At 48.9% G+C, this 20,066-nt stretch overlaps 1 protein-coding gene across 1 annotated transcript in view; it reads right to left on the bottom strand.

The window, feature by feature from the left end:
• Window positions 1-20,066, bottom strand: part of EEIG1 (estrogen-induced osteoclastogenesis regulator 1) — a 44,481-nt gene that overhangs the window by 4,630 nt on the left and 19,785 nt on the right. Inside the window, exons 2-10 of the mRNA XM_007528860.3 lie at window positions 12,503-12,623; window positions 12,242-12,271; window positions 9,675-9,791; window positions 6,545-6,591; window positions 6,281-6,438; window positions 3,132-3,236; window positions 2,858-3,050; window positions 522-643; window positions 347-416 (exon numbers count right to left, since the gene is read on the bottom strand). Coding sequence (XP_007528922.1) covers window positions 347-416; window positions 522-643; window positions 2,858-3,050; window positions 3,132-3,236; window positions 6,281-6,438; window positions 6,545-6,591; window positions 9,675-9,791; window positions 12,242-12,271; window positions 12,503-12,623 — 963 coding nt within the window. The remainder of the gene's footprint in view (window positions 1-346; window positions 417-521; window positions 644-2,857; window positions 3,051-3,131; window positions 3,237-6,280; window positions 6,439-6,544; window positions 6,592-9,674; window positions 9,792-12,241; window positions 12,272-12,502; window positions 12,624-20,066) is intronic.

Raw genomic sequence — 20,066 nt, forward strand, 5'->3', positions numbered from 1 at the left:
TAAGCACTGGCTTAAGGTAGTGCAGGGGATTGAACCTGGGACTTTGGATCAGGCATGAGAGTCTGTTTACTTAATCATTATCCTATCTCCCTTGCCTGCACTTTAATAATTTTATGTTCCTGCTGTGTATCAAGCCCAGGCACTTGCCAAGTTCGCCTTGGGCACCCACAGAACTGATCTGTCCTATTCCCACTTGACAGATGCTATGCAGAGAAGCAACTGGCCCTGGGTTGCACCATAGTGACCAGAATGCCCCTACGAGCCAGGGTGGCGGGTTGTTGAAGCCCTGCTCTCCCCACCATGCCCTTGGCTGCCCCAGCAAGGTCCCCCAGAACCAGCCCCCTACCTGTTGGCCAGCTGGATGCCACTCAGCGTGGTGGAGCCATCCCGGCTGACAAAGAGCCGCAGGTTGCTATCTATGGAGACACAGAGGAGGAGGGGGCTGAGCAGGGCAGGGGGCTGCAGGGAGCCCCTGCAGCGGGCAGCTGCCCCCTCAAGCCCACCCAGTGCGAGAAGCTCACCCTCAGTGTTGCTGCCGTCTGTGAAGTCCTGGCTCTGCATGATCTTCTCCACGATGTCGTCCGCATCAATTCGTGTGTCGTCTACCCAGGTTGGGTGACTCTCCACGGAGTCCTTCTTCCGCCTGGAGATGGGAGGTAGTCATAGGTCAGGTGAGTGACAAGCCTACAGTAGAGACAAAGAGCACTCAAGATGCTTTACTAAGGACTTTAGTTAAAAAAAAAAAAAGGGAGAATACAGGTCCATGAAGGATGATAAATGACATAGTGGGGGTTGTATTGTTAAACGGGAAACTGGGGAATGTTATGCATGTACAAACTATTGTATTTACTATTGAATGTAAAACATTAATTCCCCAATAAAGAAATAAATTTTTAAAAAAATGTTAAAAAAAAAAAAGATGCTTTACCCCTCACATGAAGCCTATGGTGCAAGTGCTACTATCAGTGGCCTACACAGATGAAGGTGTGAGGGCTCCGGGAGGTTAAGCCAGCTACCTGAGGCCACACAGCACTGGAGGGGGACCCAAGGCTCAGCCTCAACCTGGCGAAACATGAAAACATGCTTCCTTCCCCAAACCCCTCTCACTTTTCCCTTCCTTCACTCCTTTCTTTCTTTTTTTTTTTTTTTTTAAATAATTACTATATGGTTATTAGTGTTAGTGTTGCTGCTTTTTTTTTTTTTAAAGAATTTATTTATTTATGAGAATGGTAGGGGAGAGAGAGAAAGAACCAGACATCACTCTGGCACATGTGCTGCCGGGGACTGAACTCAGGACCTCATGCTTAAGAGTCCAGTGCTTTATCCACTGTGCCACCTCCCAGATCACGATGCTTTATTTTTTAATTTTTGTCTGTTTTTTTTTTTTTTTAATCATTGGATAGAGACAAAGATAAATTGAGAGAGGAGGGGAAGATAGAAAGAGATACCTGTAGCCCTGCTTCACCACTCATGGAGCTTTCTCCCTGCAGGTGGGGATCAGGGGCTTGAACCTGGGTCCTTACACAGGTGCACCATGCCTGGATCCTCTTATTTCTTCCTCTCGCCACCCCGCCACTACCACCACCACCACAAACCATTCTCTCTCATTCTTTCTTTTTCCCATCAAATCAGTGCTCAGCTCTGGCTTATGGTGGTACCAGTGATTGGACCTGAGACCTTTGGAGCCTCAGGCATGAAGGCAATTATATAACCACTATGTTATCTCCTCAGCCTATGCATTTTCTTTTGCCTCCACGGTTATCACTGGGGCTCAGTGCCTGTATTATGAATCCATTGCCCCCGGAGGCCATTTTTTCCCTTTTGTTGCCCCTGTTTATCGTTGTTGTTATTATTGTTGTTAGATATGACAGACAGAAATGGAGAAAGAAGGGAAAGACAGAGGGGGGAAAGAAAGACAGACAAGTGCAGAACTGCTCCACCACCTGTAAAGCAACCCCCGCCCCCAGCCCCGTAGGTCTGGGTCAAATCTGGATCCTCATGCCAGGCCATGCGCTTTGTGCCATGTGTGCTTAACCCGCTGTACTACCACCCACCCTCCTCTTCTTAATTTTCAAGGATCATTCTCACCTAATAGAATAGAACTGAATTGCTTTTCCAGGTCTAGGGAAAAACTGGAATGGAACTTGTTCACAAAGTGGGGAGAGTGACAGCACCTGAAGGCCTGGTGACAGGAGCAGCCCATGCCAGCACCTAGTTTTGTGCACCTCCCTGGGGGGAGAAGGACCATCTGATGAAATAAATACTTTACCGGTGGGATATAAGACACTCATCGTGGTGACTCCCTAGACTTGACTGAGAGGAAGGTAGTGGGGGGTGTATGTGGGGGGGGGGTTTCTTTGTTCTTTTGTAATTTTATGATCTTTATTTTGTTGTTATATATTTTTTAATTTTTATTATCTTCATTTGTTTGATAGAGACAGTCAGAAATCGAGAGAAAGGGGGAGACAGAGAAATACCTGCAGCCCTGCTTCACCACTTGTAAAGCTTTCCCCCTGCAGGTGGGGACTGGGGGCTTGCAAACAGGTCCTAGTGCACTATAACGTGTGCGCTCGAGCAGGTGTGCCACCATCTGACTCCTAAGATACTTATTTGTTTATTATGGGCATGCTATAGCTGTGTGTGTGTGTGTGTGTGTGTGTTGCCACATGGCTTGCCTTCCCTTTTTCTTTTCTTCCTTCCTCTCTCTTCCTTCCTTTCTTTCTCTCTCTCTCTCTCTCTTTCTTTCTAGGCTTATAGAGAGAGAATCAGTGCATTGTTCTGGCACCACATGCAGTGTGAGGGGTCAAACTTGAGACATCATGCTTGAGAGTACAGTGCTCACGCAAGGGGAACTCACCGAAATGAGCGGTCTGACAGGTGGGGCCGGGGCGGCCTTGGAGGCTTCTCCGGGGGCCGGTGCTCACGCTCGCTCCCCTCAGGCCCCTCCACCGTCATGCTGAGGCCCCCAGAGGCACTGCTGCTGGTGGATGTGTTGCGGCGGTGTGTCAGGTCAGAGAGGCTGGAGGACCGTGAGTGCTCTGTGCTGTAGCCTAGAATGGACATGAACACAGATCATTACTGGGAGCCCAGGGATGGGGAAGGTCAAAGGTGTGAGACGGGCGAGCACTCACCGGAGATCTTGGACTGCTGGCTGGCGTAACTGGAGTTGCGGGAGTGGCCAGAGTGGAACACCTCCTCGGGGCTGGACAGGTTCTGGTCCGGCTCCTCTGGCAGCCCTGGGAGGTGGGGAGGGGGCAAAGGTCAGCAGAAGTGCCTGCCTCCACAGGACCTCTCTCTGGGTCCAGGTTTAGGGTGGGGGTGGGGCTGGCTGTGTATTTTCTTTTTAAATTAATTAATTAATTACTTTTGTTGCCTTTGTTTTATTGTTGTAGTAATTATTGTTGTTATTGATGTCATCATTGTTGGATAGGACAGAGAGAAATGGAGAGAGGAGGGAAAGACAGAGAGGGAGAGAAAAAGACAGACACCTGCAGACCTGCTTCACCGCCTGTGAAGCGACTCCCCTGCAGGTGGAGAGCCGGGGGCTCAAACTGGGATCCTTAACGCTGGTCCTTGTGCTTTGCGCCACCTGCGCTTAACCCACTGCACTACCGCCCGACTCCCGGCTGTGTATTTTCATTTAACACACTAAACAACTATGATTGAAAAGGGCAGAAACCTGCTCCAAGTCACACCTTATCATTTGAGCCCAGGCCTGAAGACTCTGCAAAGTCTGTCGGGGACTCCCTGTATAAGGGCTACTGTGCTAGGTATTGCTAACAGGAGACACGTGTCCCAGGCCAGTGGAGAGGAAGAATGGGGAACAGATCTCTCCTACAAATGACCACAACTGCAGTGAGGGGTGCGAGCCAGGGGCAGTGTTCACGGGGGTCAGACCAGATCTGGGATCAGGGAAGACTTTTCTGAGGAGGTGGCCTTCATGTGAGACCTTCAGGATGTGGTGGGAGGGAGCAGGCCAGATAAGGTATCAGGGAACAGAAGGACAGAGTAAGGAAAGGCCCTGAGGCTGGAGAGAGCTTGGGTCAGTATAGCTGCATACTGCACATAAGGGGGAGGGACAGTGGCCAAGAGCCCTGGACCTCATCACTCACAGGAACTTCAAAACAAACTTCAAGTGTCTCCCAGAAGGACATAAGAGGCAGCTAGGCAGATTCATCACCCAGCAGTTTGGGTCAACACAGGTGGGAAGGCCTTGCCTGTGCCCTCTCCAGACCCAGGCACACCCGACCACAGGCTGACTTTTCAAGGCTCTAGTACATTCCCCGAATATGGGGCAAGGGTAGTGGGAAGGGAAAGGACACCAGAGAGCCAGCTAGAGTGTTGTTGTAGCGGTCAGGTGTCGGGCTGCACCGCGGAGAAGAGAGTGGACGTCCGGAGCAAAGGGGGCACACAAATCTTTATTATAGGATGGGGGGGTGGCTCAGGCCACGTGGAGTCAGCCGACAATGGCTGTCCCCACTACCTCACCACGGGGCGAGAGAAGGGAGCGAGATCTGAGAGAGGGGGAGCTGAGAGCCCAGAGGGGGGGGTGAGGGGGCTTTTTATTGGGCGACAACCAGGGGTGACGTGTGGGGCCAGGATTGGTTGAAGGGGGCACTGCTAAGATTTTGAGGGGCGTAGTAAAACCTGGGGGCAGAGACTGCATCAGAATAATTCCTCAGCAACACTAAGAGGGCTTGTGAGAGCTGAGTTCTGACCCCACCTGAGAGAAGCACCTTTTCTGCTTTGCAGGGATGGTTTGCTCTCCAGGGGACCCCTGCCCTAAAGCTGGACAGAGTGAATGGAGTGTGGAAGCCCCTATTCCCCACTCTGCTCTGGGCCTGCAGAAAAATGGGAGAGGGGAGCAGACTCCAGGGTGAGGAGGGCCCTCACTGCTCACAGTGCTGCCAGCTGAATCTTCCAGCAAACACAGAGTTGCCCATTGCCCTATGCTGGTGCTGACTGCTTCTGTAGTATAAATAAATCAGAGCCACCGCAGTCACTAGTCAGCCTGGGGGGAGTGGGCCTCAGACTCTGAGATCGCCCTACCCTAGGGAGGGGCTGCAGGGACTGAGTGTGGCCCCTGCATCACCCTGCACAGGACACGCATGGAGGATGCTGGAGTCTCCGGCTGCCCGTGCTGCCTTCTATAATATTAGCAACAGTGATAACAGAAATGGAGTATATGCTGGGAGGCAGGGTACTGACAACATGCTGATGTGCTGGGCAAGGTGTGCTTATGCATGTTTGCTCAGCTCATCCCAAAGCAAGCCAGGATACAGGGACTAAGGATCCCACTTTCCAGGATGAGGAGGCAGGTCATCAGTCTAGACCAAGCAGAAACCCATGGCATGTCTATGCCTGAGATGCTGCACCCCCAGGATCCAGCCCCCACCCACACACACCCTGGAGTCTCACATCTATGGCTCTACAGGTAGATATGATTTTCACTTAGTTTTTTTTTTTTAATTAAAAAAAATTTTTTTTAATTTTTTTTTTAATATTTATTTTATTTATTTATTCACTTTTGTTGCCCTTGTTGTTTTATTGTTGTAGTTATTATTGTTGTTGTAGTTGTTGGATAGGACAGAGAGAAATGGAGAGAGGAGGGGAAGCCAGAGAGGAGGAGAGAAAGATAGACACCTGCAGACCTGCTTCACCGCCTGTGAAGAGACTCCCCTGCAGGTGGGGAGCCGGGGTTCGAACCGGGATCCTTATGCCAGTCCTTGTGCTTTGCGCCACCTGTGCTTAACCCGCTGCGCTACAGCCCGACTCCCTTTTTAAAATTTTTTAACCAGAGCACTATTCAGCTCTGGCTTATGGTGGTGCAGGGGATTGAACCTGGGACTTTGAAGCCTCAGGCATGAGAGTCTGTTTGCATAACCATTATGCTATCTACCCTCCGCAAAGGTTCTTCTTTTTTTTTTTAATTGACTAGTCATTTTTTAATTTCCACTTAAAATATGTATTTATTAATATGAGAGAGAACCAGAGCACCATTCTAGCAAATCACTCTACAAACCGGGGACCTCATGCTTGTGAGTCTACTGCTGTATTGGCTGCACCGCCTCCTGAGCTGCTATTGTCTCATTAGTGCCCATCTCTCCTGTGAGACCAGGAGGCTCACAAGGCCAGGGCCACCAGGGAGCTTGGGGCCAAGCACAGGGGCCAGCACAGAGAGGGGCTCAGGCAAACACACCTCCACTCTCTCTTCCTAGCAAGCATTCCCAGGGAACTCAGTGAGGACCTGCGTGCAGGGCAAGCTGATGGGGTACTGTACCTGAGCTGAGGATGGTGGGCCGGGCCTTGGGGGGCCGGGACCCTGTCAAGGAGTTGGTGCTGCTCTTGCTGCCGCTGCTGGTCCCACCCCCCTTACACGTCAGCTGCAGGGAGGAGTCTTGGCCTGGGATAGAGATGGACTTGGCAGTGGACGGCGGCCTAGGACAGATGGGTGTGATCAGGACCAGATAGGGGAGCCCCGTCCACCCTGCTACCCTGTGCCCAGGACCTCTGTCCCCCTTGGGTGGCCTGCACTGGCACTCACGTCTTGAAGCAAGGGTCTCCTGAAAGCAAGAACATTCCAATGGTGACCTGTGTGAAAAGCAGCGATCAGCCACACCACACCACACCTACCCGTCCAGCCCCGGTGCCCACCTCCCTGCCCTGGCCTCAGGGAAACTGCTCCCACACTGGTTCTGGCGGCCTCACTGAACCTCGCTACGCAGGTGCTGAGGACAGGAGGACAGGAGCAGTCCTAAATCCTGCCTCCTGGACAACAGGGGACACAATAAGACGGGCACTGCCTACCTGGGAGTGACCAGCACTGTTATTTCAGAACTAGATCAGATGCTCTGGCCTGGGTGATCTATGTTCATGGAGGGGTGGGGGTGGGGGCAACAGGCAGGAAAGAGGTCCAGGGAGCCCATGTTGTGGGAGGGGGTATACAGAGCCCCACATGTGGGCAAGGACCACTCACAGTGGGCTCTTGGTGCAAGTTTATTAGATAAGCAAGGACGCATTAGGGATTTAGCTTAACTGGGCACAGATTTTGACAACAGTATAAACACAATAAGGTTCTGGGACCTAAATCTATACAGATATGGAGCAGCAGGCTAAGGGTAATTAAGGGGAAATGGAGGTGGGGGTGCAGGAGTGATTCATATCCTAGTGCCCAAAGCAAAACTAGGAAGCTCGTTTTTCAGTAGATGACTGCATTTGGTCATGTAGTTGCCAACAAAGCAGATCAAAAGCAGGTGATGATCCTAGGTTGTAGGCTCTGAACCTGAGGTTGATAGGCCCTGAGTCCCACAATCAGCCTAGACCTTTTTCAATATCTCTGGTTCCGTGTGTGTGTGTGTGTGTGTGTGTGTGTGTGTGTGTGTGTGTGTGTGTGTGATTGTTGTTGCACTGCTCAGCTCTAGCTTACAGTGGTGCTGAGGACTGAAACTGGGACCTCTGGGGCCTCCGGCATCAGTCTTTTACTTAATCTTATGCTATCGCCCCAGCCCTTGGTTCCCTCTGTAGAAAGTCTCAAAGACCCTCAAGCAGTGCCCACCACCTCTGCCTGGCAATTCTCTGGTCAGCTGACAGAAGTATGGTTAGGACAAGACTTATTTTCTCAGCTGGGTGCGCGAGTGCAGAGACATGGAAGAGAGGTGTGCAGTGTGGACACAAGAAAGAGAAGTATGCCGGCAGGGATGCCTAGGCATCTCTGTCCAAAGGGGCTAGAGAGGCCACTGCTTTGGGAGGAGACAACTTTGGTTACTGGAAAGAAGTGACATGTGGTTGGGCCCCTGGGCCAGTCATCCTCACTCATCCTCCTGGCCAGGGACAGTAGGCCTGCCCTCACTTTGCTCCACTGGAGCTCAGACTACCTCGCAGCAGGTGGAGCAATGGTTAGGACTGGAATGTGAGGTCAACCTGCTAGGGACCAAGTGTTTATAACCTCAGGCAAATGATTTGATGTGTGTCTCAACCCCTTCCTGTGCAAAACTGGAACACACACACACACACACACACACACACACTTACACATGCCTCGCATTGTTATTAGTTATCACAAGAAGCGCCCTCACTAAAAGTGCTGGTCAAATCCCCAATTATGGGTGGGGAATCAAGTCAAACCCCTGATAGTGTTTTCCTGACACAGGAATGACATATTCTGAATGCCTTTCATTGCCCATCCAGATCTAGGACCAGTATGTGCATGTTTTGTGTGTACGGTGCTGAGGCCTCTGCTATGCACAATTCCACCCATTCTTGACTGAATTTTCATTATTTACTTACATACTAAAGTTTTATTTGGGCGCTGGGCAGTGGCACATCCAGTAGAGTGTACATGTTTCTTTAAAAAAATATTTATTTATTCCCTTTTGTTGTCCTTTTTGTTTTCTTGTTGTTGTTATTGATGTCATCATTGTTGGACAGGACAGAGAGAAATGGAGAGAGGAGGGGAAGACAGAGGGGGAGAGAAAGACAGACACCTGCAGACCTGCTTTACTGCTTATGAAGAGACTTCCCTGCAGGTGGGGAGCTGGGGGCTCGAACCGGGATCCTCACGCCCATCCTTGCACTTTGCCACCTGCACTTAACCCGCTGCGCTAACACCCAGCTCACTAGAGTGTACATGTTACAATGCACTGGGATCCCAGTTCAAGTCCCCGGTCTCCACCTGTAGGAAGGAAGCTTCACAAGTAGTGAAGCAAGTCTGCAGACCTCTCTCTCTTTCCCTCCCCCTTCCCTCTCAATTTCCTTGTCTCTATCCAAAGTAAATAAAACATTTAAAAAATTATAAAAATAAAGTTTTATTTTAACTTTTTATTAATGCATGGAGAGGTGGGAGTATGCAAGACCTAGGACATCATTCTGACATGTGTAATGCATGCATGCAAGTCTGGTGCCCTACATGCTGTGCCACTGTCCAGGCTGCTTATTCTGATTTTTTTAAATGTATTCCCTTTTGTTGCCCTTGTTGTTTTTTTTTTAATTCTTGTAGTTATTCTTGTTATTGATGGCATTGTTGTTGGCTAGGACAGAGAGAAATGGAGAGAGGAGGGGAAGACAGAGGGGGGAGAGAAAGACAGACACCTGCAAACCTGCTTCACCGCCTATGAAATGACTCCCTTGCAGGTGGGGAGCCAGGGGCTCGAACCGGGATCCTTAATACCGGTCCTTGGGCTTTGCGCCACATGTGCTTAACCTGCTACACTACTGCCCGACTCCCTATTCTGATTTTTTAATTTCAGATAGAAAGAGAGGAGGAAGAGAGAAGGAGAAACATCACACAAAGCAAAGAGCTCCATGGAGCTCTTCCCCTGTTGTGGTCCCATGTGGTGCCAGGGCTCCAACTCTGGGCCTGGTAATAATGTGAACGCTTTGCCTGGTGGGTTATCTTCTAGCTCTGAGGACCTGTGTTTTGTTTGTTTGTTTACTAGGCAGAGATATAGATGTAGAGACAGAGATAGAATGATCGAGACCTCAGCACCTAAGCTTCATCCAGTGTAATAGGGGCTGGCTCAAGCCTGGGTTTCACGCAAGGCAAAGCAGCACACTAAGTGAGCTATTTTGCTGACCCAGGACCTGTTTTTTTACCAACCCCCGGGTTCTCTGAAGATGGGCAGGTCTTCTCTGTCTTTTGGTGGGATGAGGTGGGGGAGGCCATGGAACACTGGTACCTTGAGAATGGAGTTGTCCTGGCGGGTGTTCTTCGTGTCGTAGCCCTCCAACAGGCAGCAGCGCACCGTGGAGCCCGAGCCTGCAAACTCAGCCAGGTTCAGGTCAGCAAAGCCCAGCTGGGAGGAGAAGAGGAAAGAGCACGTGGCTCAGGGACTGTGGGTGCCAGGCGGGCAGCACAAGGGTTAACTTGGCAAGGTGGGCGGCCTCACAGGCGGGACTGACTGTTGTATAATTAGCACCCAAGGACAGGGGCCCTGGGCTGGCGGCTCTAAAGTGGCAAAGCCAGGAGCTCGCATCCCCGAGCTTTACAAAGCACCCTTTGTACCACATCCCGGCGTGCACTGGGGCAGCACCCGAGATGAAAGGACATTGTTGTCTGTGACACAGACACATTGTTCCCTAGGAAACAAGGCTGGTGCTGTCGGGAGCTGCCAGGCCAGTGGGTAGGGGAGGGATGGCCGGTGGGAACTTGGCATCAGGCTGGGAAGCAGGGGAGGGGAAAGGGTACTGTAGAGTGGGTGGGCAGGAGACCCGGGTGGAAACTAAGTGAGGGGCTGGTGGGAGGTCCTGGTTGCTCCTGGGATGCAGGGAGGGGCAAGGGATGAGGACAGAAAGGGCAATGGGAAGACTCTGAGAATGAGAAATATGAGCCAACAAGTTGAGCTGGAGGGGAAACTGAAGTCAAGGCAAGGGGGTGCCTAGATTAGGGACCTGGGGGACAACAGGAACCAATGAAAGACATTCAGTGAGCACTTGCTGTGCGTTGTCTCTACTGCAGAGTTCGAGGCACACATCTAACAGAGATGTGGGTTCAGATCTGAGAGTGACCCTGTTTTACAGAAAAGGAACTTAAGGTTCACACAGGGGAAGTAACTTGCCCAGAGATAAGCAGCAGAGCCAGGCCTACATTCAGGCTGGATCAGCATCAGGTGTTAACATCCCTCTAAGCCTCAGTTTCCTCCTTGTTGTGAAGAGGCTGAGCCCACCAGGAGGAGGGGGTTGGATCAGTGAATAGAAGGGTCTGACACATACTAGGCACCCCATAAACACTCGCTGGGTGGAGGAGGGATGCGCTAGCATTTCCACTCTGTTGGCATCTTCTACCAACTGGCTCCAGCCTCAATACCCCCTGCACCTTGATATGAGCACCCCAGCCAGGACAAGATTACACGGCCGCTCACTGAGCATGCTGAGCTACGTTTAAGATGAGTGGCAGCCATGGACAGATCGCTGGCTAAAGAAGTTATGGGCTAAGGCAAGGGGGGAGGAGAGGGAGATAGCATAATGGTTATACAAAGAGACTCTCATGCCTGAGGCTCCAAAGTCCCAGGTTCAATCTCCATACCCCTATAAGCCAGAGTTGATCAGTGCTCTGGTAAAAAAAAAAAATTATGGGCTACATAATCCATGAAATACTACTCTGCAATGATATTGTGTCCTTTGGGATAAAATGGATGGAACTAGAAGTGATCGTGCTTAGCAAAGTAAGAGAGGAAAGACAACTGCCAGATGGTTTCGCTCACATATGGAACCTAGAGAACAGATACACATGAATTTGCAAACAAACAAAAATCCAACAGAAGCAAACAAACCATTTCTAAGACTTGCGAGAACTATTTTGGTTATCTTTGGGAGATGGGAAGGTGAGGAACACAGAATTTGGTGGTGGGTGTGCCACAGAACTATACACGATAATCCTACAGTCTTGCAGCCCACTAGTAATCACAAATAAAAAATGAAAAAATATTTAATAAAACAAAATTTAAAAAGGAGTGGCAGGGCCACATGCTACACAGCAGCTCCCTGGGGCCATCCGTCAAGGTGAGGGAGGCAAAGGGTTGTCTTTTCTGGCCCCACCAAGTGAGTCTACTGGTAGGAGCCTAGGGGCTACGGGGGTGTCGGGAGAATACTTGTCCCCAGAGCAAGCTTCTTCAGAGTCAGAGGTAACCTGAAAGAGTTAGCCACCTTCTCCAGTGGAAATGTTTTTTCTTTTTTTTTTTTTACCGCGTGGGCTGAGCTGCCTGGGGTTGCAGTGAAAGCCTGGCAACAACTTGGGCTTCAAGCTAGCGTGGGGACTGGCAGGGTCACCGTCACCCCGTACAAAAGAACAAGGGAACTTGCAATGACACAAAAAGGTGCTTATGACACACATGCAAACAAAAAGCCACACTGCGGAATCTGTCCACAGCAAGTTCGTGGATGGAAAAATCAAGTCTGCAAACACATGGATGCCCTCCGAGAGCCTGCAGTACACTTCTCTAACCACATGTACCCACTCATATGATTATTTGATCTTTTTTTTTTTCCTTAAAAAAAAGATGGCACTGAGGTCTGGGGTCTGTGGAAGAGGCCTTGAGGAGTGGGGTGGAATGCTCAAGTCTGTGCTTTGACAGTAAAGGACGGTCAACAAAGATATTTCCAAACAATCATGCATCTCTAGTAGGGCTGAGTGCCTCTTGTCTGGGGCCCAGAGGAGGCTGCTGCTTCTTCTGAGAGCTTCTCTTTTAAAACGCCGTTCCCTCCCACTCTGCCCCTTCTGTCTGCCCCTTCACACAGCCCCACTTACCTTGGAGTAAGCCTTCCCGCCTTTCAATTCCTGCAGAGAGAGAGAGACAAACAGCAAGGTGACTTGGAAATCCATGGGTCTCTCCCCAGCCCCTCCAGAGTCTGACTGCAAAAACAGGGCTGAGAAAGGGGCACCGCAACCTCCCTCACTATCCTAAGGGAGTGGGGAAGGGCAGAGGTAGGAGTCAGGGGACGGACCTATAGCCACCAGACCAGCAGCCCCATGCCAACCCTTCAGCTCTGTCCGCCCCCCAAGCCTCACCTTGCGCACAGACACACGGAAGATACAGGGATCCAGCAGGCCGGTGGCCGGGTTGGCACTCATCTTACACACGAAGGTGAACCGCTTACGCCAGCGCACACAGTTCTCCTGCACCTCCTCCCTGGGGTAGGAGGGACATGGAACATGTGAGTGAAGCCTGCAGGGGCAGGGTTCCCTTGGGAGGTGAGGGCTGCAAGGGTGAGGGGCCGGGGACTCTTGGCTTTCACTTTATATCACACTGTGTTTGCATAACAAGAATGTGCCTGTGTGAGAGCTGTAAAAACAAAAAAGTACACAGAAGAAAAAAAACACACATGATGGGGGATGGTGCCTGCCACTGCCACCCCCTGTCCAGCTCCTGCTGGCCAACCTGAGTGACTCACAACAGTCTTCCAGGCTGGACAGCAAGTCTGTTTTACAGATATAGAAAGGAAGTGAGGTGGGAAGGCAGGAAGGCTGCCCCTCAAATCCAACCACTCACCACTGTAATGACAGTGACAGCAATGATGACAACCAGCACGTCCCATGAGCCACACACATTACAAAACCACAGAATGCCGGAATTCCTCTGACAAGATAATAGGCTGGGAAAGCCACTGCCATCAACCCATGCCCAAAGGCAAGGGGATGGGAGCTCTGGGCTAGGTCTCCAGAGGCCCCGTGGGCACAACGGGGACTTGAATCCAGACAGCCTGACCACTCAAGGGCTGATACTAACCGGTGGGGGTGGAGTGTGGTGGGGAGGGGGACAGTGTACTTCTGAATCAAGGAAACATGACTAGACCCTGAAATTCAGCACCCCCTTAAGAGGTAGGAACTTTGTGCTTGGGCGTTAGTAGGAGTGGGTAGGAACAAGTCCTCCCAGCCATTCCCAGTTGCCAGGGGCCTCCCACACCCAGGGGTAGCAGTGTGGGCACAAGGTGGAGAGGGTCTCATGTGCTGCCTGCCTAGCGGAATCCACGCTTCCAACCAGGCAGCCACAAGAGGGAGGGGCTGCATGAGGGCCTTATCTCCAGTCTCATCCCACCTGACAGGAACTGTCAAGCAGGCAGCTGCCACGCTGGGGCCAGGGAGGAGGGCCATGTGAGGGGAGCATCTGGACATAGCTTCTTTGCTTCTCATGGCCAGTTGGGGAGTCGAACTCTGTGTCCTTGACTCATTCTAGAGCTCAGCTGAGGATACCAAGTTCCATGAGATGGCAGAGTCCCTGCTCAATATCACATGGGACAAAGCAGGATTGGAACTCAGGAGTGTCTGTTCAGAGGGCCCCCGGGGCTGTGAGGCCAGCAGCACACTGCTAAATAGCTTTGGCACTGTCACCATCTTGGAAGCCCAGTGTGCACTTGAGGCCAGGCCACTGCCAGGACTGTTTTCACAAACTGGTGTCTGACAGTCACCCAGTGATGACTCAGTGTCACCAGCAGAGGAAGGGCGTGAGTCAGGGACTATGACTGGCTGTAGGGAGGTGACATTCACAGTGGGACTCAATAGAGAGGGGGCAGACAGTGAGGGGGGCAACTGTGGGCAGAGGAAACAGGGTGTGTGTGACACAGTGGGCTTCTCATTTCCTTAGCTGGTGAAAGCCCCTGGGCCTCACCATCCATAAGGTGCTTCCATCTCAGCTCCACAAGGCTCTGAGGATATGACCTAGGTTCTGTGCCCTGCAGGGATGTCACAAGGGGGTCAGGCAGTCCTCTCCAACCCCCTCTAATCTCACAGTCAGAGGTGCCCCACCCACTTACTCTTGTGGGCACCACGGAGCATTCAGAGAGTTGAGCCCCACACAGGGCCTAGTTGAGGGTCCATGAGTGATGTCTCATTCTGATGAAGGTTGGGGTCTAGGGGGTTTTGCAGACTCAGCCCCAAGACAGAGGATAACCAGAAAAGTCAGGGCAAGAAATAGGGTTAGAAAGGGAGAGTCCCCAAGCCCCTGGTAGACATGGGTAGGAACACACAGGAAGCAGGTGTCACAGGAGAAGCGAGAGCATCACCTGACCCACTCGTTCACTCAAATAACTGAGCACCAGCGGCATGCTAGTCTCTGCTATACACATGGAAACCAGCTTATTCTGGTAAGAGGAGAAAGATGAGGAGCAAACAAGCAAGAAATACATGGCAGTAGAAAGGAAGACTGCAGGGCCAAGCAGTGGCACACCTGGTTAATCGCACCCCCTATAGTGCACAAGGACCTGGGTTCAAGCCCCTGGTTCCCACCCACAGGGGGAAAGCTTCACAAGTGGTGAAGCAAAGCTGCAGGTGTGTCTCTCTCTCTCTCTCTCTTTCTCTCTCTGTCTCCCTCCCTCTCAATTTCTCTTGGCCTCTACTCAATAATAAATTTTTAATTTAAAAAAAGTGATTTGAGTGGTCTGGGAGGTGGTGCAGTGAGTGGCTAAGACACTAGACTCTCAAGCATGAGGTCCTGAGTTCAATCCCCGGCAGCACATGTACCAGTGACGTCTGCTTCTCTCTCTCTCTCTCCTATCTTTCTCATAAATAAATAAATAAAATATTTTTTAAAAAAGTGATTTGAATTAAAAAAAAAAAAGAAAAACTGCAAATATCTTGACTGGCAAATGACTTAATCCTAAGGGATTCATAAAAAAACTATTGGCATATATACAAGAGCAGCAAGGATGCAGGATACAAGATATAACATGTAAAACCCAACTCTTTCTATATATTTGCAAATATTTTCAAAAAAGTGAAGGAAACAATTCCACTTAGAAGTGCACCAAAAATTATAAAATATTGAGGGACACATTTAATAAAAGAAGTGAAAACACATACTTGCTAGAAATCCACAAAACACTGCTGAAATTCAGTAAGAGCTAAATAAATGTAAATGTCCCAGAGTCAAGAGTTGGGAAGCTTGGTATTGTTACAATTACAATACTCCCAATTTTATCTAATAATTCAACACAATCCCTACAAAAATGTCAGTTTGTTTCTCTGAAGAAATTTCATAAGCTGATTCTAAACCTTATATGGAAATTGAAGAGGTCAGAATAGTTGAAACAATCTAGAAAAAGCAGAGCACAATTAAAGGAATTCACATATTTCTTTTTTTGCCTCCAGGGTTATTGCTGGGGCTCAGCAAATCCACTGCTCCTGGAGGTCATTTTTCCCATTTTTGTCGCCCCATTTTTCCCATTTTTGTTACCCCTGTTGTTTCTGTCATTACTATTATTGTCATTGATATTACTGTTGGATAGGACAGAGAGAAATTGAGAGAGGAAAGGAAGACAGAGAGGGGGAGAGAAAGACACCCACAGACCTGCTTCACCGCTTGTGAAGAGATCCTCCTGCAGGTGGAGAGCCAGGGGCTTGAACTGGGATCCTTCGAAGGTTCTTGTACTTTGCACCATGTACGCTTAACCTACTGCACTACTGCCTGACCCCCGGGACTCAACTTTGACAAAGCAACAATAATCATGAAAGTGTGGTTCTGGTATATGAGTAGACACAGAAATTATGGACTAGAATTGAAAGTCCAAAAATGTGAGAGTTCCCATATATAACTAACTGATTGATTTTCAACAATGGTGTCTGTGGAGAAAAATAATAGTCTTTTAAACATACGTCACTGGGACAATTGTAACATGTGAAAGAAGTGGGTCCCATTACACAACCATATATAATAATTCACAGTGAATCAGAGATATAAGTGTGAGTTAAAACCCTAAGTAGCTTTCTCCCTCTCCCTCTCGGTAACGTGTAAGTGCTCTTACACACACATGATTCTATCACTTTCAGGCCAACATTTTCATTAGTTCTATTTCAGATATATATGTGAGAGACATCCAGGAAGGAAGAGAGAGACAGACATCAAAACCTCACTGCACTGTTGGTGAGGTTCTCCACCTTGGCAAACTGTGAGACTCCTAACTGAAACCGGGGTATGAATTAAGACTGCAGTCATGGTAAGGCACACACACTACCAGGTAAGTATTTCCTGGCCTCAAAAAACCATAAAACTCTTAAAGAACACACATAAGGGTAAGTAAATCTTCCTAATTTGTGACTAGGTAATAGTTTCTTAGATAACATCTTAAGTACAAGCAACATATTAAATAAACTTCACTAAAATTAAACTTTTGTGATTCAAAGAACACTGTCAGAAAGTGAAAAGGCAGCCCACTGAGTTAAAGAGAAAATTTGAAAATTACATGCACAAAAAGGGCTTTATAATCAGAATATACATATATTTTTTAAAGATTTTATTTATTTATTTATGAGAAAGATAGGAGGAGAGAGAAAGAACCAGACATCACTCTGGTATATGTGCTGCCAGGGATTGAACTCAGGACCTCATGCTTGAGAGTCCAAAGCTTTATCACTTTGCCACCTCCTGACCCCACACAGAATATAAATATTTTAAAAAGCACAACTCAATCATTAAAAGACAAATGTAAAAGACTCTGGGGTAGGAGGGAGAGGTTTTGGGTCCTGGAACATGGAGGATCCAGTGGGGGTTGAACTGTTATGTGGAAAACTGAGAAATGTTATAAATGTACAAACTATTGTATTTTACTGTCAACTGTAAACCATTAATCCCCCTATAAATAAATAAAAAGAAGATAAATAACTTTTTTTTTTTTTACTGAGCAAGGGGACTGGTGATAGCACGACCAGTTGAGCATACATGTTACAAAGTGCAAGGACCAGGGGTCAAGTCCCCAGTCCCCACCTGCACGGGGAAAATTTCTCAAGTGGTGAAGCAGTGCTGCAGGTGTCTCTCTGTGTCTTTCTCCCTATCTCTCCCATCCCTCTCAGTGTCTGTCTCTATCCAATAAATATATACTTTTTTAATGGGCAAGTAATCTTGATCTGAGTAGACAATTATCCAAAGAAAATATACAGATATCTGCAAAGCACATGACAAAATGTTCAGCATCATCAGCTATCAGGAAAGTGCAAATGAAAACTATAATGAGACATTACTCCACACACTAAGATGACTATGATCAAAAGACAGATAATGGCAGGTAGTGCCGGGCTTGTGAAGAAACTGGAACCCTCATGTACTGTTGGCAGCAATGTAAAATGATATAGTCCCTCTGGAAAATAGTCTATCAGGTCCTCAAAATGAGAAATGTAGTTACGGTATGAGCTAGCAATTCTACTCCTAAGTGTAACATCCAAGAGAAACAAAACCGCCTTCACACAAACACCTGTATGTGAATGCCCACAGGAGCGTTATTTGTAACAGCCCCAGAGTGAAAGCAACATAAATGTCCTCAACTGAGGATCAGAAAAGCAAAACATGGTCCCTCCTGACAATGGAATATTTATTACTTGGCAATAAAAAGAAGTTACACACTTTTACATGCAACAGTGCAGACAAACCTTGAAAGCACTTGCTATGGGAAAGAAGCCAGCTGCCAAAATATCACTACATTTAATTTCATTTATATGAAATGTCCAGAATAGGCATATCCATAAGAGACAGGAGGTTGCCAGGGGACAGGAGAGTTTAGAGAAAATGAAAGTGTCTGCTTTATGAGTACAGATTTTTTTTTTGGGGGGGGGCGTGATGAAAATGTTCTAAAATTAACTGTGGTAGTGTCTGCACAAGTTTGAATAGAACAAGAACCCACTAACCATAAGTTTTAAATGAGAAAATTGTGGTGGCATATAAATACATCTCAAAAAGGCTTTTAATTACACACACACACACACACACACACACACACACACACACACACACACACACACACACACCCCAGATGGAATGAGAACACAGGAGGAAGGGAGTGCTGCACAGAGGAACCCTGGCCAGTGTGGCCCCTAAGCTGGGCTGTGGGAAGTGTGGATGAGCTGAGCAAACACTAGGGGAAGAGCATGGCCCTGACATCTGTTGTCCCAGGAAGTGCAAAGGCCCTGAGGTAGAAGCATGCTTAGGGGAGTCGGGCTGTAGCACAGCGGGTTAAGCGCAGGTGGCGCAAAGCACAAGGACCGGCATAAGGATCCCGGTTCGAACCCCGGCTCCCCATGTGCAGGGGAGTCGCTTCACAGGTGGTGAAGCAGGTCTGCAGGTGTCTATCTTTCTCTCCTCCTCTCTGTCTTCCCCTCCTCTCTCCATTTCTCTCTGTCCTATACAAAAATAATAACTACAACAATAAAACAACAAGGGCAACAAAAGGGAATAAATAAATAAAATAAAATAAAATAAAATAAAATAACTTGTAAAAAAAAAAAAAAGAAGCATGCTTAGTAGATGGAAAGGTAGCTGAAGGGGACAGAGGAGGAGGGCAGAGGGGATGAATGAGGTCAGCAAGGGAGCAAGGTCAGGATTGTGCTGACCTCAAGCAAGGGTCATGGTCAGGATTGTGACTCTGACAACAGCTCCAGATCCTTCCAACTTCAAGTCAAGGCCCAGGGCAGCTGTGTAGGATGTAGTGGAAGGGCAGAAAGGAGAGAAACAATTCTCAAGTGGCCAGACACTGAAGCTGGAAATTGGGGGGGTAGGAGGTTTGCTGGGGGAGGGAGGGTGCTGAGGGGCAGTCAGAGCTCAAGGAGGACTCTCAGTTCTCACCCTCCCCAGACCCACCCACCAGGAAGCACTGGCAAGCCTAAGCCGATGCTGGAGACCTAAAGAGAAAGTTCACAGTGTGGGGTGTGTTGAAACACCCAGGGGAATTAAGAATTAGAGTCTGGGAACAAGGCAGAGCCTGAACTGTGGCCTCTCTTCTTTCCCTTCTCCTTTGTGATTCTGCCATGGGAACACCAACCAGGAAGTTCCCCATCCAGTCCCCATGGGCAGGTGGAGCCAGAGAAAGATGTCTGCAGCCCTCCCCTCCTGGATGGAGGTAACCACAGCTTTCTCTCCCTCTGCAGGAGGGCTCACGGGACCTGGCTGGGCCTCCCTGGTATTTCATCAGGGCTCTAAACACAGACTATTAGATGCTGCCACTCCCACGGGTAAGGCTCAAAGCTGGGCTCACCCCAGGTCACCAAAAGGGTGAGATAAACACCCCAGCAGCAGCCACTTCCTGTAGGCAGACCCTGTCCCACCTGGGACTCTTTCACTTGGAACTATGGGTGTGACCATGGCAACTCTCCCAAAGAGGAAAGTGAAGCTTGGAAAGGCTGAGTCACCCACCTGTGAGCAGCATGTCCTCTCAACCCTGGGTGCATCTGCTGGCCTAGAGAATGGCCAGAGTCCAGAGCAGAAGTGAGTAGGGATGGACAGATAGGGAAAATGAGAATTGGGGACATCAGGTCCTTTCATTTTTTCTGAACTGGAAACATCAGTTGTGGCATTTTTTTTTTTTTTTTTAAAGACAGAGAGGCCCCAGCTGTGATTTTTTTTCTAATTTTTTTAATATTTATTTTAATTATTTATTCCCTTTTGTTGCCCTTGTTGTTTTATTGTTGTAGTTATTATTGTTATCGTTGTTGGATAGGACAGAGAGAAATGGAGGAGGGGAAGACAGAGAGGAGGAGAGAGAAAGATAGACACCTGCAGAACTGCTTCACTGCCTGTGAAGCGACTCCCCTGCAGGTGGGGAGCCGGGGTTCGAACCGGGATCCTTATGCCGGTCCTTGTGCTTTGCGCCACCTG

The sequence above is a fragment of the Erinaceus europaeus genome, chromosome 10 (genome assembly GCF_950295315.1).
Source record: "Erinaceus europaeus chromosome 10, mEriEur2.1, whole genome shotgun sequence".
Classification (NCBI taxonomy): domain Eukaryota; kingdom Metazoa; phylum Chordata; class Mammalia; order Eulipotyphla; family Erinaceidae; genus Erinaceus; species Erinaceus europaeus.